General features: G+C 38.8%; 1 protein-coding gene across 1 annotated transcript; it reads right to left on the reverse strand.

Moving 5' to 3' along the window:
- Nucleotides 1-177: 177 nt before the first annotated feature.
- On the reverse strand, nucleotides 178-17,400 carry LOC127647344 (potassium voltage-gated channel subfamily A member 7-like). Its single transcript, XM_052131533.1, has 3 exons — nucleotides 17,233-17,400; nucleotides 15,871-16,636; nucleotides 178-3,341 (listed from the first exon to the last, which is right to left on the reverse strand). Exons 1-3 carry the CDS (start codon nucleotides 17,250-17,252, stop codon nucleotides 2,433-2,435), a joined length of 1,695 nt encoding a protein of 564 aa, XP_051987493.1. The 5' UTR covers nucleotides 17,253-17,400; the 3' UTR covers nucleotides 178-2,432.
- Between the last annotated feature and the right edge of the window lie 227 nt (nucleotides 17,401-17,627).

The following is a 17,627-nucleotide window of genomic DNA, read 5'->3' on the forward strand; positions in this document are numbered from 1 at the left end:
GGAGACATAATTTACAACATCACTGGACAGCAAGGTTGACATAGTTATTTGTTTTCTCAGACTGTATTTATTTGAGCATATTTATTTAAAAAGTCTAAAAATCTAAAAATTATTTAATGTAATTATTGCATGAAGAAATGACATGATGGATATCTGCTGGCAAAGATTCCACCTTCATACTTTTGTTAGAAGTTTATTTTGTTATTATTTCCATTGTTTACTGAGTCACTTCAGGATGATTTTTGAGTGATGAACCTTTTTAATAAATAAAAGTACACAAATAAGCTTCACAGTTACATTTCATAGAAAACCTTCATATCCAGAGTAACATATTACACTTGAAAGCATGCACACACACAGACACACACACACACACACACAGGTATCTCTCATTCACAGTATTTGAACAGTGTCACTGAGAACAACAATTACAATGCAGCAGCATGTAATCAAAACTCCAGATTAATGATGCTTAAGACTTTATCTGTCCGTCTGACACACAAATCCCTGGCACATTCATGGTGGCAACTGGGTGACAAAATATGTGACATTTAAATGACACCACACAGTTTTCTTACTATGAATATGTCCTTTATATACTGGTACCAAGAACTCCAGTAAGATCTTTAAAGGGGTCATATAATGGTACATGCACTTTTTCAAGTTGATTGTACTGAAATGTGTGTTGGCTGTGCCTGTACACAACCATCCTATTATGATAAAAAATCCATCCAGTGTTTTTGTTTTAATCTCCTTATATATTTTCCCCTGCCTCAAATCGAGCCGTTCGACCGTGTGACGTCACACGGTCGGACGCCCCTCCCAGGATTGTTGATTGACAGCAGTGTTTCAACACAGACCCGCCCTCGCTCGTGAGCGAGCTGTCAATCATAGTCCGTCATCACTGTTGATACACTGGAGCAGAATGGCGCCTAAGCGATTGTGGTGTCCTGTTCTTGGTGTAATAACGAACACAGCAGTCATTTTGATGTTCCTAAATCTGAACCGCTGAAGACGCAGTGGCTGAGTTTTGTTTACGATGGGAATATTCCCCACGAGCATCGTCAATGCGTTCATGTTTGCGCGAATCTTTTTTTGGAGGGGCGGGGTGACCAAAGCTCATTATCATTTAAAGTCATATGCACTGAAACGGCGTGCTGAAAACAGAGCTGTTTTTGAGCAGGTAAAATTAGTGTTTTCTTAAAATACTAATGAGAATTTTTAATAAAAGTATATTACAAAGTTTTCATTTAGACCCTAAAGATTCATATTAACTTGTACAAAAATGGCAATATATGACCCCTTTAAGCGTAAATGCAAACGCTTATTTCACAACACAGGTCAGCTTTCAGCTCAGCTATTTTTTCAAACACATTCTATCATTTAAGACAACAAATGCCACTCTCTGCACAAAGAAAAATAGTTTCATTAATAAATACATTCAAAGATTTAATGTGGTGATATTAAAATATAAGTGGTAAAATTTTACAATAAGGTGCTACCTTGCAAAAACAGAACGTTCGCATAACGTTAGCGTATAGTTTCTGTTTGGTTATTTTTGGGAACCTATTCCTATGTTCTAGGAATATTCTTTTTTAGGTTTTATTTTTTATAACCATAAACTAACATTCCTAGAATGTTCTGTTAAACAAAAACTGTTTGCTGAGATTACTTTATAATACATTAGGTATCATAAACTAACCACGAATAATGGATTTTTACTGCATTTATTAATGGAATATTCCGAGTTCAATACAAGTTAAGATCAATCAACAACATTTGTGTCATAATGTTGATTACCACATAAATTAAGTTAAAAAAGCAAAAATCTGGATTACAGTGTAACACTTACAATGGAAGTGAATGGGGCCATTAGGTGTGGGTGAGAAACAGACCAACATTTTTCTCTAAATCTCCACTTTCACTTTTACATCTGAAAGTCTCATGTGGTGCCTGTTTATTTTCACTTTCACATCTGAAAGTTAAAGTGGAGATTTAGAGTAAAAAAGCACTTAAATATTGATCTTATTCTCTCACACACCAAGTCATACACATCTGGGGTGGCTTGAGGGTGAGTGAATAATAAGTGCATTTTCTTTTTTGGGTGAACTATCCCTTTAACATATACAAACTTATTGTTAAGTGTTACCAAAAAAGTTTTTTAAGCACAACATTAAGAAATTTGTTTTAATGCTGGTCAATAATTTTTGTTTTTACTGTACCGTATACTCTTTCTTCTGTAAAATATCCTCCTCTGGCTTTGTAAATGTGCCATTTGAGTTACATGTAATCCTCTGTATCAGTTTCTCTTTCATGCCTCCTTTCATGCATTCTTACTTTCCATTTCCCATATATTCAGATTCACAGCGAGGCAGTGTCCAGTGAACATGGGCCACATCTCTCAATTTAATCTCACTCTGATCTCCAGTGTCTCAGACTTGGGTGACTAGTGGCTCCCTTAAGTAAAGGTTCCCTCCGCTTTGCTCTCCAGCTTGCCCACCATGAAGAGTCCCATTAAGAGGAGCACAGATCCCCTTGTAGTCCGTGCCTCCCTCAAGAGGAACATGGTTTCCATATTCCCCTGGACCTTCCACACCCTCTTCACCATCTCCCTCCCCCTCCTCCCACAGATCAGTGTTGACATGAGTGTACTCTTGGTTATCCTCACACTCCATCTCTCGATGGTAGAAGTAGCTGAAGTTAGAAACAATGACAGGAACAGGGAGTGAGATGGTGAGTACACCAGCGATAGCACACATGGAGCCCACCAGCTTTCCACCCACCGTCATTGGATACATGTCGCCATACCCCACTGTCGTCATGGAGACCACAGCCCACCAGAAGGCTTCTGGGATACTAGTGAAGGCCGTGCCCGGGTGGTCCACCTCGGCAAAATACACAGCGCTGGAGAACAGAATGACTCCAATGAAAAGAAAGAAGATGAGAAGGGCCAGCTCTCTCAAGCTGGCTTTCAGTGTCTGGCCCAAGATCTGAAGGCCTTTGGAGTGGCGAGACAGCTTGAAGATCCTGAACACTCGAACCAGACGGATAACCCTGATGATGGCCAGGGACATGGACGGCGTGGCTCCCTTAGACTTGGCCAGCTCAGTGCCGAGTGTGATAAAGTAGGGAATGATGGCAAAAAAGTCTATGATGTTCATTACATCCTTGAAGAATATCATCTTACTGGGACAGCAGGCAAAACGCATCACTAGTTCAAATGAAAACCAGCAGATGCACAGGGTCTCCACCAGGAAGAATGGATCTTGGAAGGGAGAGGACAGGGGTAGGACATGCAAGGTGATGTTTGCGACATTGAGATGAGGCTGGTATGCAAGTTGCTGGAAAAGAAAAAGATGGGGACGAGAGGGGGTCAAGGGAAGAATGAAGAGAAGAGAACAAAGGATGAGCCTGGGGAAAAGGGCACTGCATACAGTATATGATATATTTAATAATAGAATATAACCACTGTTAAAAAAAACATCCTGTTAAATTCAAGATGAAAAACAGTAAAAAACAAAACAAAATGGCAGCTGTGGTTGCCTGAAAATATTTTACATGGTGCTTGAATGTTTTATAGTTCACTACTGTGTATTTCATGAAATTATATAATGTTATTATACCAACCTAATGTAAATACAAAAATCTGCTTTGCACATTTAAATTAACTTTTAATCACCATAGTAACACAGGTGGTAAGGCAAATGGCCACATGATAACCAATAAACATGACAGTGAACAGTGTCACTTAAACAAGCACATGTGACAGTAAAATAATGCAATAAATATTACTTAAACCAAATAAAACACCCTGATATAAAAAATAAGAAGAAACAAGAAACTGTAAGATAAATCATACTTTTTTCTTTTTTTATATACAATATTTTACCATAAATTAGATGTATTGTTTTGTAATACATTTGTAATAGAATATAATTTTTTCTCTCTACAAGGTAAGGTTATCCAGTTGACCAAATATTTTTTATTTAGTTACGAACATTCTTTCATTGCAGGTTCAATATAAGCTGCATTGACATTTGTATAAATTCGACTAATTAAAAAAATCTACAACAACAAGCAAAAAAAAAAAAAAACTGTTAACTGTACCATACATAACATTAATGTCTTTGGGGCAAAATACCCCATATTATGCCATTGACCTGCATTTAGATGACACTGAACACGTTTGCATGCACACCAAAACACTTACCACTATTAAAAATGTGCTTATTTGTTTCTGGATTAACAGTTTTATTGATTCATACAATTGACAAAGAAAAGAAAAACATACATTTACAGAATCAACATTTAACACCCACTATTACCCCTCCCAATCCCCAATCCCCAACCCCACCCAGACCCTCAACAAATAACTCTGTGGTCACACATGAGTATATGCACACAAAAAGAAAATAGACAAATTAATTCATTAATTAATTTATATATATATACCCTCCCCGAGAGCCCTCCAAGAAGGCCAAATAGCTGCCCCATTTCCTATCAAATGAATCCAAGTTCCCCATTTCCTTGAATGCCGCCACCCTCCCCATCTCTGTGCATCACTCTTGAAATGAGGGTGCTCCAGCCAACTTCCATCCTCTTAAAACAATCTTTCTGCGATCATAACACTGGCTAAGACCCAATTTTTCATGTGTTTATCCTCTATATTAACAACAGCCTCATCGCCTAAAATACAGAGCATAGGGCATAATGAAATCTGAGTACCCAATAAGTCACACATAAAACTCTGAACCTTCAACCAAAATTCTTGGATCTTAACACACCATCAAAAAACATGGGTTGTGTCTCAATCTTCTGACTGGCATCGACAACAGGTGTGTGCGTCTTTCAGACTAAACCTATACAATCTATAGGGGGTCCAATAGAATCAATGTAAAATCTTAAATTGCATAAGATGCACCCTTGCATCCCTAATGTAGACTTGATGTTTTAGAATCCTAGCCCACAGTCCCTCCTCCAAAACCAAGTTTCTATACCAAGAAGCTGTCCCATAATCTCCTGATAGAAGTTTAAACACTGTCCCCCAGACTCTGAATTAGCAGAGAGTCACTGATGGATTTAGGCATGGGTGATATGGACAGTTGCCCAGGGCGGCATCTTGCTGGGGGGTGGGGGGTGGGGGGTGTGGCACAAGGTGGCGGCGGCATCCCCCACAAACCCCGGTCAACAAGAATTTAGAATCCCCCCCACCACACACACACACTCACACACACACTGATTCCTCATGACCTTTTCTAAATGCAGTAGTCACCACTCCCAGAGTATCTGCCGCTTTAGGAGGGTGTATGCTATCCCCAAAAATAGTACAGAGCAGGTGGCACAGCTGTAAATACCTAAAGAACTGAGATCTGGGAATCCCAAAATGTTGAACCATATTTTCAAAGTATCTCAACACTCCACTCTCATATAGGTCACCAAGCATATTAACCTCCCTCACAATCCACTCTGACCAGTAGAAAGGGGACTTATTAATATATAATTTTGGGTTCAGCCATAGGCTTCAGGCAACATTTAAATAAATGTCTGAATTAAACAGCTTTGTCCATACAAAGTGCATTTGCAGGATAACTGGGTGTAACTTAACTTCTCAGATTAGTTTGATAGAAAGGCTTTGCAATGGTGAAATACTCTGGGGCAAGAACTTACTGTTCAATACAAAACCAGGGAGAGGCTCTCTCAAGTGGACGTGTCCAATGTGTCAAATGTCTGAGACCGAACTCATATTAATAAAGCAAAATCTTGGGTAGGCCTAGCCCACCTTTGTCAATCAGCCTATGCAATTTACTGAAATGTAATCTGGGACATTTACCATTCCAAATGAAGGACATCGCAATGCTATCAAATTGCTTGAAATAAGAGAGGGGGACATCTATTATATCCCTATAATAGGGAGAGATTGTCGCATGTAGTTGAATTTTGGAATATAATGAATTTTAATAACATTAACCTTCCCAGTACCAGATAAATGTAATGAAGCCCCCTGCCCACATCGCTCGAAAACCTTTTTATAAAAGGGTCACACAAATTTTCTGGGAATAAAATACCCAAACACTTAATGCCTTGTTTGGGCCACTGGAAAGCACCTGGCTGAAAAGCCTTTACCGGGCAGTATGCTGTCAGAGAAAAAGGTTTGGATTTAGACCAATTAACTCTGTATCCCGAGTATTTAGAAAAGGAATTAATCAATCTGTGGAGGCAAGGCATAGATCTAGCATGGTCAGAGATGAATAATAAAATATAATCTGCGTAAAGCAAAAGCTTATGTGCCACACCTCCCCACCATCACCCCTGGAAAATCATCCTCCTTTCTTATCGCGGCTGCTAATGGTTCCAGGGCAAGACAGAACAATAATGGGGAAAGAGTGCCCCTATCTAGAGTAAAATAATCTGAAATTAATTCATTTGTTTGAACCGCCACTACCGGGTGTCTATAAAAAAACGTAATCCATCCAATAAAAGTATTCCAAAATCTTAAAGATAATCCCATTCTTCCATATCAAACGCCTTTTCGGTGTCAAGTGAGATGGCCAGAGTCTGATCATTCGTCACTGACCACATGATATTGATGAAACGCTTAATGTTATCAGAAGAGCTACGGCCCCGAACAAACTCCACCTGATCTATATGTATAACAGATGTTATAACTACTTTATCGGTTAGCCAATATTTTTGACAATATTTTAACATCTAGATTGATCAGGGAAATTGGACGGTAACTTTTACACTCGCTTGGATCTTTGTCCTTTTTAAGAATCAGACTGATTCAGGATTGTGTCATGGTTAGCGGAAACTTTCCATTCTTTAATGTTTCCGTATAGTCTTCTAGCAAAAGTGGAGCCAGATCTGTAGCATAAGATCTAAATAATTCAGCGTCAAAGTCGTCTGGCCCCAGAGCTTTACCTTCATCATTAGATGAAGATGTGGAACTATAGAGATCAAGATAGAATTCTTTAAAATCATTATTAATATCAATGGCCGAGTTAAATATTTCACCACCAGCAGATTTCACTAAGGGAATGATAGAAAAAGACTCTCTCTGTTTTATATATCTAGCCAGAAGCTTCTCTGCTTTGTCCCTGACTCAAAGTCTTGCCCTGAATAGCCAAAACTCCACCTTCTGTGACAAAACAGTATTATATCTGTATTTCAATTGGCTCAATTCTCTGAGGCCATTAGACAACATCCAGCGCCTCAGCTCTGCCTCGGCACTTTTAATTTTCCGTTCTAATTTCACTAGTTCTTGTGCCTTGGATTCTTTGTTAAATGAGGCATACTGTATGATCCAGCCCCTGAGAACCACCTTAAGTGCATCCCATGCCACGCCCACAGAGGATACTAAGGACCAGTTGGTCTCCAAATAGACATTGATTTCAGCCTTTAGAATTTGTTGGAATTCAGGATTTTGCAAAAGGGATACATTAAAACTCCAACTATATGATTTCTTTCTCTCCGTATGATCTGAGACTAAAATGTCTCCAATTGAGCAATCAACAACAGATGAAATGAGGGACATATATATATATATATTAAATCTATTTTAGTGTAAATCTTATGGACTGAAGAAAGAAATGTATAGTCCTTACCAAATATCTGTAAGACCAAGATTTTTTTGTTGCTCTAGGGGGCTTGCACACTTTTGCTTCACTATGATCAAGGAAGCCTCCTCCCAATATTATATCATGTGGGGTGCCAGCAGCTTGCAAAATCCCTTCAAGTTCTATAAAAAAGTCCTGATGATCAACATTAGATGCATAAATATTCACCAAAATAAGACTTTGTCCCTGAATTTCAGCTAAAACAATAATGACTCCTAATTTATCTTTACTCTGTTTGACACATTTGAACTGTAGATCTTTACCTATCAGTGTAATGACTCCCCTGCTCTTACTCGAGCCAGCACTATAAAAAAAACTGCCCACCCCATATCTTTCCAAATATTTCAGCTTCCTGTTGGGAAAGGTGCGTTTCTTGAAGAAACACTATATCATATTTCTTATGCTTAAGAAGAGAAATAACCTTTCTGCATATCGTTTTGTGGTCTGTTCTGCATAACTCATTTTAGCTTATCATAGCCCATTAGGCCCGTTTCGTGGCTGACCCAATCCGCGTTTCGTGGCCCACGATAAGATAAAATGAGCAGTCGCGTTATGCAGAACGGAACACAAAACGGCGCCGCGATATTGCCAACATGTTCAACATCTCTCGCCGCATTTCCTACACTTCCCCGACTAAATCGACTCCCAGCTCAGGGCCTGCTTGGGAGTGTCGGCTTGAGCATGTAAGTGTCTTTTAATATCTTCAGAGCCCAAAGATTTTGAATTCTTTGACATACTGTCCTCCTAGAACAGTTATGGAACAGAGTGTATCGAGTCTCACCGGTTTATGTCATAAAAGGTATTAAAATTAGCAAAGTGCGCAGAACTCGCCGTTCAAACGTCCGATCCTTGCATGGTGTCATGTGACCCTCAAAAATGTGCTTATTTAAAAAAAATCTGACAAAGCAAGAAATTCACGTTTACATGACATTTGAAATAATCGTGTTATTCTACGCTTTTCAGGGAAAATCCTTAAAGAGGACTTTGCACAACACATGCGCACACTGGATAAGCTGGAAAGAATGCCGGTAAAGGTGTTTACATGCAATGTGAAATCGACATAATGTTGATGATGACCTTACATTATAAAGGAAATACGTTTAACAACGTGACCACACACGTTGTCGTCTTATTAAGCATAATTGGTGCATGTAAACATGCTCAGTGTATGTAAACCAGACCCAGACACTTGAAATTAAATGTTCACATATTGTCAACTTTTGTCAAAGTTTTTGCTATATTTGACATATTTTGTTTAAGTTTACAGCCTAATACTACAGCCTTAATATCTTTTATTGTGTAAGCGTATGCATCAAAACATTGTTTTTGTTGATTTATGTCTCTGTTGAGGCCCTACATGCAAGTGTCTTACTGAAACAATTTCATTGCTCATTTCACACCCACTTGGCCGCTTCTAAGTCAAAGTGGCCTTTCTGTTGTCAGAGTTACACAGCATGGCCTTTTCTCAATGGCCCTTACAACTCAATCATTGTCACTTCTCAAGAAGTTACCTCCAACAATTGTATAGCACAATGCTATAACACATGAGGGAGCATAAAAGTAAGAAAAGTAGGGACATTTTTGCATTGAAATATGTATTCTTGAAATTGTGCAAGCTTAATTTAAAATTTTCCAGCCTAATAACACAAACTAAATTTAGAATAACAATGTGTTTGTGTTTGCTTGGAAAACAGACTTAAGAAGAGTAAGACAGGAGATTTGAATTGACATATGAGATATTAGTGTGTATGGATGTGTGGGTGATCTTTTATGTCTGTCTGACTAGCTTTCTGTGAAGTGTTCCCCATCATCGTGCTGCACATTTATTTATTTTTTGACAGTGTATTTGTCAGTCCACACTTTTTTCTTTTCTTTTTTTTTTTTTTAGGTAAACATGATTTCTCAACGTCTTGCACATTAAGACAGCTTGTCAAGTGAAAATAAATGTTTAAAAACGCTTCTCATGACACCTGCATTCTGACTGATTAATTGCGCTACTTCTAGTAAATTTTGCAAATAATGTGTGGAAGTGTGTGTTTCCATGCCTATTAAAGCAGTGGAGTTGTTCTGTTTATTGGTACAAGCTCCTGTTTATGTGTTAATGTACTCTGAGGAGGTGTCCTTACTCTAAAAATAACACCTTAGATCTCTAAGTTGAAACTTGAGAGTGTACTTGGCCATCCCTATCTCCCTATCTCTCTCTCTCGCTCACCAGCTCTGATCCATGCAGAATAACTGCGCTGCTTTGGCAGTGTGTTGGGGTTACAGGCTTGTGCCGATGGAGTTGGACGGCTGCTGGGAAACTAATTTGATACTTTTTTCTGATGTTCCCTCCATGCCCCCTTATTGCTCTCACTTGATCAGGCACAGACATTCTTCATACTGTCACCTGTCATTTCTCATTTCCTTCCCTTTTTCTAGCTGTGTAAGATACTGTAGGTGTATCCCTCCACAGATGTCTCACTTGTCTGTTTTTCTGTTGCACCCCCCACCCCCCTTCCCCCTGACCATTTAACAGTGCTTTCTTTCACCTTTACTCTTTTTGTGATATCCTAGACTCTAAGCTTACTCTTACATTCTCTGAGCAATTTTGTCTTTACTTTGCTTTGTGTCAGTATCCTGCTGTGTTGTGAAGCTGGATTCTGCCAAGGAAAAAAATTATAAAAAAGTACAAAAGTATAAAGTAGCAATTGCATGAAATTAAGTCGCTATTATAATATATAAAGTCACAATTGTGAGATTTTGGGCATTATTTTAAAAGCGCAAAACGCAGCTGTCAAGCACCAGCGATATGAACATAGACAGCACATTCATAAGATGTTGGTAGTGTAAATGGGCTCTATGCAATGAATTAGATGAATAGAAATATGTTAATATGGACTTCTTCAAGGTTCTTTTGTGCATTAACTGTGCCCTTGTTGAATGTTTGGCATATTTCCAGTGACATGCTCCTTTATACTCCATGGATGGTGGTCCTCACCAAGGCTTGAATGTAGGCTCCGTTAAACTATAGAGAAAGTAAATATTATAAATCAAATTGACCTACTGACACAAAAATCATGGCTAGTATTAACAGTGATTGTGTTGGCCTTCAGGTTAGACTGTGGGTCGAGCGATAATACATATTTTTTTTTCAAAATTATATTTCAAACTAAACGTAAATATAATTAAAATAATGAAGTGGTCAAAAATCGTAAAACAAAAAAAATATATATATGACCACCTCCCCAAATCCAAACATTTTACCCTCTCCAACCTCTTCCACCGGCCCCTTTTGCAGTGACTTAACCCTCTATGGTACGCAATATGATATCAGTGAGGAAAAAATTATTTGTTATGTTTTTCCTGCTTAACATTGGACACTATAACAATATCAATAAACATTATCATTATTTTTTAATTAATAAATTAATTAAAAGTTTGTTTCCTCAAGGCAACATTGTACCACAATGGACAAAATGAAACATTTGACATTTTCATGAAGAAAAAATTAATATATTTATTGAAAACATCAGTTTCTTTAACTAAACACTTGAACAAACAGATGTATCAAGTTTTTAATGAATTACACATTTCATATTTAATAAAAAGTAACATTTATTATCCAGCTGTTGCCCTCAGGCAACATTGTACCATTGTGGAACACAAGTAGCTACTACAAACCATCATTTAAGTTATGATATCAAAACATTACAATCGGTGTTGTTTCAAGGTAAAACATTAACAATCACCATGACCTTATCCTAAAATGAACCTTATCCTAACAAGCATGTATATACACACACACACAAGGACCTGCATGTACACAAGCACATACGCACAAAATCTCCTTCCTCACCAATTGCACTTCACTGCTTGTGAAAGTTGAGGAAGCAATTCCTCTCAACAGAAAAACACAGGTAGGTAACACATTTTGTGCACTGCACTTTTACAATGCCTGAACAACCTGGGTATTTGCATCTCCCCTTTCTTTCAACCCAAACAGGCCAATGAGCGGTCTGATCAAAGCGAACCAGTGTTGATGGTCGTGGTTCTACAGGGGTTTTTGGATGCTTCTCAGGCTGTTCTTCCTCAATGTGCTGTGATGGTCTCCCTCTTCTCTTCAAGGCCTACCTCTCCATACAGAGACACCCTGCAACTTCAGCTTTGAATTTTGCAAGGCTGCTCACATCATTTGGGGGGATGCCACAGTCTCTGCTGTCTCTCCGGTAGAGGAGTCAGGCCTCAACAACGGCAAGATCAAATATGTGAAAGACCACTCGGTGATACCACTTTTTGGATCGAATCTTTGTTCTGTAGAGGGCAATGAGGGAGTCTAGTAGATCAATCCCTCCCATCCTTTTGTTGTAATTGGTGACAATGCTTGGGCATTTCACCTGGACTGTTGTCTTCCTTTTTTTTGTCCCATCTTGTCACAGTGGTTGCTGGATTTGCTGAGGCAAAGGTGGAGAGGAGAGTGACTGCTCGATTATCATGCCACTTCACAGCCCTAAGAGTAACCCCATTATAAATGGTCTCCTTTTCCTCAAAGGCCCCCTTCCTTTCCTTTTCATGTCTTGATCTGTTGGGAGACAGCATCCAGCCAGACGATTGGTTCTAACTGTGCCAATGCAGTGGATCTTCCTCTTTTCCAACAGCATCTGCAGGTCAACACTGGAGAACCAGTTGTCGAAGTACAACTTGTGGGAGCTGTTGTCTGGAATGATGCTTGAAAGGGTAAGCACTATGTTACCACTAGCGCCTATGTCAGGCTGCCCACTGCAAGGAGAGATACACCCAGTGTACACCTCAAAGTTGTAGACCATGCCACCACTATCAGCAAGAACAAAAACTTTATATCCCCAGCGTTTTGGCTTCTTGGGATTGTACTGTTTCATGGGGTGTTTTCCTTGAATGGGACAATTTGTTCATCCACACAAAGATTTTCATCAATTGGGATTGCTTGGAACTGCTCCAAGAGGGATGTCAGCAGTGGGCGCACCTTATACAGCTTGTCATAAGTTGGTTCTCCAATAGGAGCTTGCTTTAAGTTGTCAGCAAAGTGTAGATTGCGTTTGATCGCCTCCCAGCGATGCAAGGCCATGGTGTTTGCAACACAGTCGATCCTTGTTGCTGACTGCCAGTACATTCGGCATCCTGGAAGTCCAAAGATTGACATAAAGAAACAAATGCCAATGAATTGCTCAATCTCCTCAGCTGTGACTTTGAGTGGTTTGCTAGGATCACGCTGTATGGCATAAAGGTTGGTTTGTTCTACTATACTGTCAATACAGCTGCTAGTGAGGAGGCCTCTAAAGTATTCAGCAGGATGTTTCACATATGTTGCCTTTGGTAATCTGCCTCTCCATTGTGGTACTGGAAGGATTGTCCTGCATTTTCTCCACTCTAAATTCTTAGCTCGTGTGTATTGCTGCTGGCAAGCCTCTGTAAAAAATAATAATAAAAAAAAATAAAATAAAAAAAATGACATGCAAATTGTTTATGTTTATGTTTTTTACCAAATTTACCAATCATCCTACTCTAATCAAGCCTCCTACTGTACCTCCATTTTCACCATCACCAGGTTCCTCATTCTCACTCTGAACTTCTTCCTGTTGATTTTCTACCATTATGGTAGTTCCGTCTTTATCCTCATCCTCATCTCCATCCTCACTCTCGCTCTCACTCTCTCCCTGACCGAACTGTCACTATGACCTCATCTTCCTCATCACTACATGTCACCTCATCCTCACTCTCATCAACTGGCAGTGCTACCAGTGCTTTATACCTTTTTGAAGTGCCATAGAAAACGTGCGGATTCATCTCCTGCACAATCATAATTGTGCATATATAGTATGTTAATTACTTTTCTTATAAATGCATTTCAAAATCATGCAAAAATGCAAATACATTTAGATAATTCAAACTCTTTTCCATACAAATAAAATATACTTCTATTTAAACCTAGTATGCCTGGTATGGCCTTATGTGATTCCATTATGGTACAATGTTGCCTCGAGGCAACATGCAGTTTTATGTAATTTCCTATGATATATTTGATAATACATAATGCAAAGTTTTTTGAAAATACTTCTTTACTTACCAATGAAGGTGACTCAGATTTTTTGTAGCTGATTATCTGGACAGAAATTGGTGAAAAATGCCCTTTTCAGTGGAGAAAATATGGAGCAATGTGAGATGTGCTGTGTGCTGAAAGAGGGAACAAAATAGACCCCTGTGGGTCATATGAACACTCTTTTGCATTTTCATTGGTTAGTATTTGAGTTCCCCTCCCCTTAGAGAGCATTGACCAATTACATTTTATTATGTTTTTATAAAAAAAAACTAAAATAAACTATGTTGCCTGGAGGCAACACCGTACCATAGAGGGTTAAAAAATCACTCTACGACAACAGGTGGAAAAATACCAATACAAATGAGATCATAAAAAGTAATTATAAAAATTGACAAATAAACCATAACCTCTTGAAGGTTTAACAAATCTCTTACATTTTTGATTCCATAAAACAGCTACAACAGTGAACATCAGGGACATAATTTGAAGTTCCTCTATATTTTCAGAGTTTGGATGTGAATTTTATTACCATCAGCTGGTGAAATCTCCAAACTGCAAATGCAGAAACTGAGTTTAGACTTTGCGCTGATAACAGAGGTGCTTTTGTAATGTCTTAGCGACGTATTAATGACCTATTTCTAAGGAAAATAACAAATTGTGCTTAGCCCCACTTCATTAACATACAATACAACCACAGATTGAGCGTATACTCCCACAGACAGCACAAACACTACCACCCAACTGCGCTTTGTGCTGGCTCGAAAATAGTGTTCTATTTTGATGAAATAGTGTTCTCAGGAAAATTATAAAATGTTTCGCGTATGGTTGTTGCGCGTTGTGCTATGCCTAACTCATCACAAAAAGGAGCCCATAAAGTCAGAATTATCTATTTTATTTTTATATTCCGTGGTGGGATTGTGACTTGATATCATGGAATTGCAACTTTAAATCTCGCAAATTCGACTTTATATATGGCACTTGTGATTTCGTCTTTATACCACAATTCTGACTTTCTTTCGCGATTGCTGATTTATACATAAATAATGTCAGAATTGTGAGATATAAAGTCAGAATTACCTTTATCCTTTATTTTTTATTCCGTGGTGGGATTGCGACTTTATATCACAGAATTGTGACTTTGTATCATGCAGTTGTGATTTTATATCACAGAGCTGGAAAAAGATGCAGTGAAAGTAAAAGGTGACATGCTAATGCTGCCTTCACATACTATCAAATTATAATAATAAATATGAAGTTCCTGCACAAAAGTTGCACATGAATGCCCGTTCAAGTCATAATCACAACTGGAAAACTCTAAGATAATTTTAAAACCAGAGTTTCCGAGTTGGGAGGAGACATGGCGGTTTCTATGTTGAATTATTATATTATTTTTTTTCTATATGCAGCAACCTTGTTATCACTTGCCATTTTTGGTAATTTACATTCACTTATATCAATAACAATATAATAATAATATAATAGCATATATTTGACCAAAATTCCATTGTTGTCAGCAAACTGATTAACATGAATTAAGGTGATAAAATAAGAGTTCCCCAAAACATATGCAAGAATGAACCTGGCATCCTCCATGTTTCCAATAACAAAGCACTTGCACCTGATGCCCTCGTAATTATGACTTAAAAAGTGGAAGTAGGATAATTCCCATAGCACGTCAAGGCAGCATAAAATTCTAAAAAAGTCATAAAGGTTTGAAACAATATGAGGGTGAGTAAATGATGACAGAAATTTTTTTTTTTTGTCAACCATCCCTTAAAGTGATGTACCTCACTAAATGTCTATTTGTCATTGCACAATGTGTGTGTATGTGTATTTACTTTAATAGTATTTAAAAAGTAATGCAATATACAGCACAATATACAGTAAGCTGATGTTATAGGCAGTATGCAGATCAATACAATAGTATGTTATATAGACAACTGTGAGTGTGTTGTGAATAGTAATATAAAATAGCTAGTGTTCCAAATGTGCCAGATTGAGACCATTTTCACCAGCTGTCATCCTAGCATGTTCACATTTCTATTCACTCTACTCGCACATCTACACTTCAACACTAAGCCTTCATCTTTCTTTATCCCATCCTCTTCTAGACAAGTTATATTTTATAAAACTTTTATAGCTATTTACGCTTCAGTCACACATCTGATCAATCTACTCTTCTTGCTCTCCTTCTCTCACCTCTCTCAGCTCCTTCTCTGCTCTGAAGTCAGGCAGTGTCTCCAAACAGAAGATGAGGATGGAGACCACAATCACCATCACACTGATGATGGCGATGATACGGGCACCTCCGGAGGATTCCGGGTGTTCAAAGAGAATCCACAGCTTGCGTTGGATCTCATTGTCAGGTAGGGGCCGAGGTTCCTCCTTAGGGAAGCCCTCATCCTCCTTGAAGCGAGTCATGATATCTTCTCCCAGCTCATAGAAATGCAATTCATCCATGAAGACGTCCAGAGGCACGTTGGCCGGCCTCCGTAACCGACCTCCAGACTGGTAGAAGTACAGGATGGCATCGAAGCAGAACCGATTGCGGTCAAGGAAGATCTCGTTGCGGAGGGGGTCAAAGTAACGTAGGCGACGTTGTGGGTCTCCAAGCAGAGAATCAGGGAACTGGGCCAGGGTGCGAATCTGTGTCTCATAGCGCATACCTGACACATTGATGGCCAAACGTTCAGACAGTGCCCAACCTACTCTCAACAATGAACCAGATTTTCGATTCTCCCTCTTCGTTTCACCCTTCTCTTTGTCACCCTTTTCAGCTTTGTTGCGCTGGTCCTTCAGCTTCTTATCACTCTCACTGACATTTTCCTCTACTTGTTTTTTGTGCTCCATTCCACTCTCTGATCCTCCTCCTCCTCCCTTGCCGAGGTTGTCCATCTCCTCTTCTTTCTTTGGTTTTCTGGACTGCAGATGGGACCTCTCACTTGCTCTTTTACCATCTGGTATACTGGGGAGAAACACAATAAATTCAGCTTAGTATAAACTCAGCGATAAAAGGTTTGTAAAAACTTTTAATGAAGAAAAATAGGGAAGAGGACAAAAAGTAAACTTTACTGATGAAAATTATCCACCCAAGTGGTGTTTTAGAAGGTGAATAGATAAATAAGCTGCCCCACCACACTATATGAAAACCTATGCAGTTCCAATTACGTAACCGAAGACACTGTCCATACTTTAATTGTTCTGCAGGAACCTCTCAAGCCATCCCATGAAAACTTATACAAACATTTAATGTACTCTACTGTACTCTCTCCTCAACATAAGTTGAGTCCAGAGGAAAGATCCATTACTGCTTAGATTCTCACACCAAGAATGAAACTACATGATTAACATTGAGGTTAATCTGAAGTATGAAACAAGCCTTAATCATGGTTCTGTAAAATTTTCTTTAGTGTCATAGTTGTCTGCAAGTGCATTGTAGAGGACACGGTGATTGAGCTTTATCAATTACATTAGTTTCTAAAAAATCTCCCCAAAAACATTTCCACACTCACTCTGAAATAAAATGTTTGTAAAAAGAGTATGTTTTGTCCATCTACTTACCCTCTGCCACTTGCAATCATTGGGTCAGAATAATTATCCCACGCTCACTAAATTCACTATCTCCACAACACCGTGCGTTGTGTATCTGCTGTCCCCCCTTCTACCAGTCTGTCTACCCTAAGTAAAGGGTATGTGTCCAACAGGGGGTGCCTTCTCCTGTACCCAGAATCATACACTCTGTCAGTGCAGAAAGGATACTTAAACCTGTTTGTAGGTCACTGTCTTCTTCACCCTCTCCTCTCATGCTCGCTGTGGTTCTGGGGAATGCTGTCATGTTGAAATTCAATCCAGACCCCTTCATTCCCTAACAGCTCACAGCCCAAACGTCTTCACAACAGCGCCACTTTAATGCTGACAAAGTTTTGTCATACCTCATGTTTTCTGTCAGGTATTTT

Source organism: Xyrauchen texanus, chromosome 8, assembly GCF_025860055.1.
Source record: "Xyrauchen texanus isolate HMW12.3.18 chromosome 8, RBS_HiC_50CHRs, whole genome shotgun sequence".
Classification (NCBI taxonomy): domain Eukaryota; kingdom Metazoa; phylum Chordata; class Actinopteri; order Cypriniformes; family Catostomidae; genus Xyrauchen; species Xyrauchen texanus.

Bases quoted from the DNA above. Each gene is read 5' to 3' on its own strand.
- LOC127647344 (XM_052131533.1), bottom strand. From the start codon at position 17,252: ATGATTGCAAGTGGCAGAGG. The intron at 16,637-17,232 runs GTAAGTAGATGG...GTTTCTCCCCAG, and splicing joins ATGATTGCAAGTGGCAGAGG to TATACCAGATGGTAAAAGAG. The intron at 3,342-15,870 runs GTGAGAGAAGGA...TTTCTTTTCCAG, and splicing joins CAGAGAAGGAGCTGAGAGAG to CAACTTGCATACCAGCCTCA.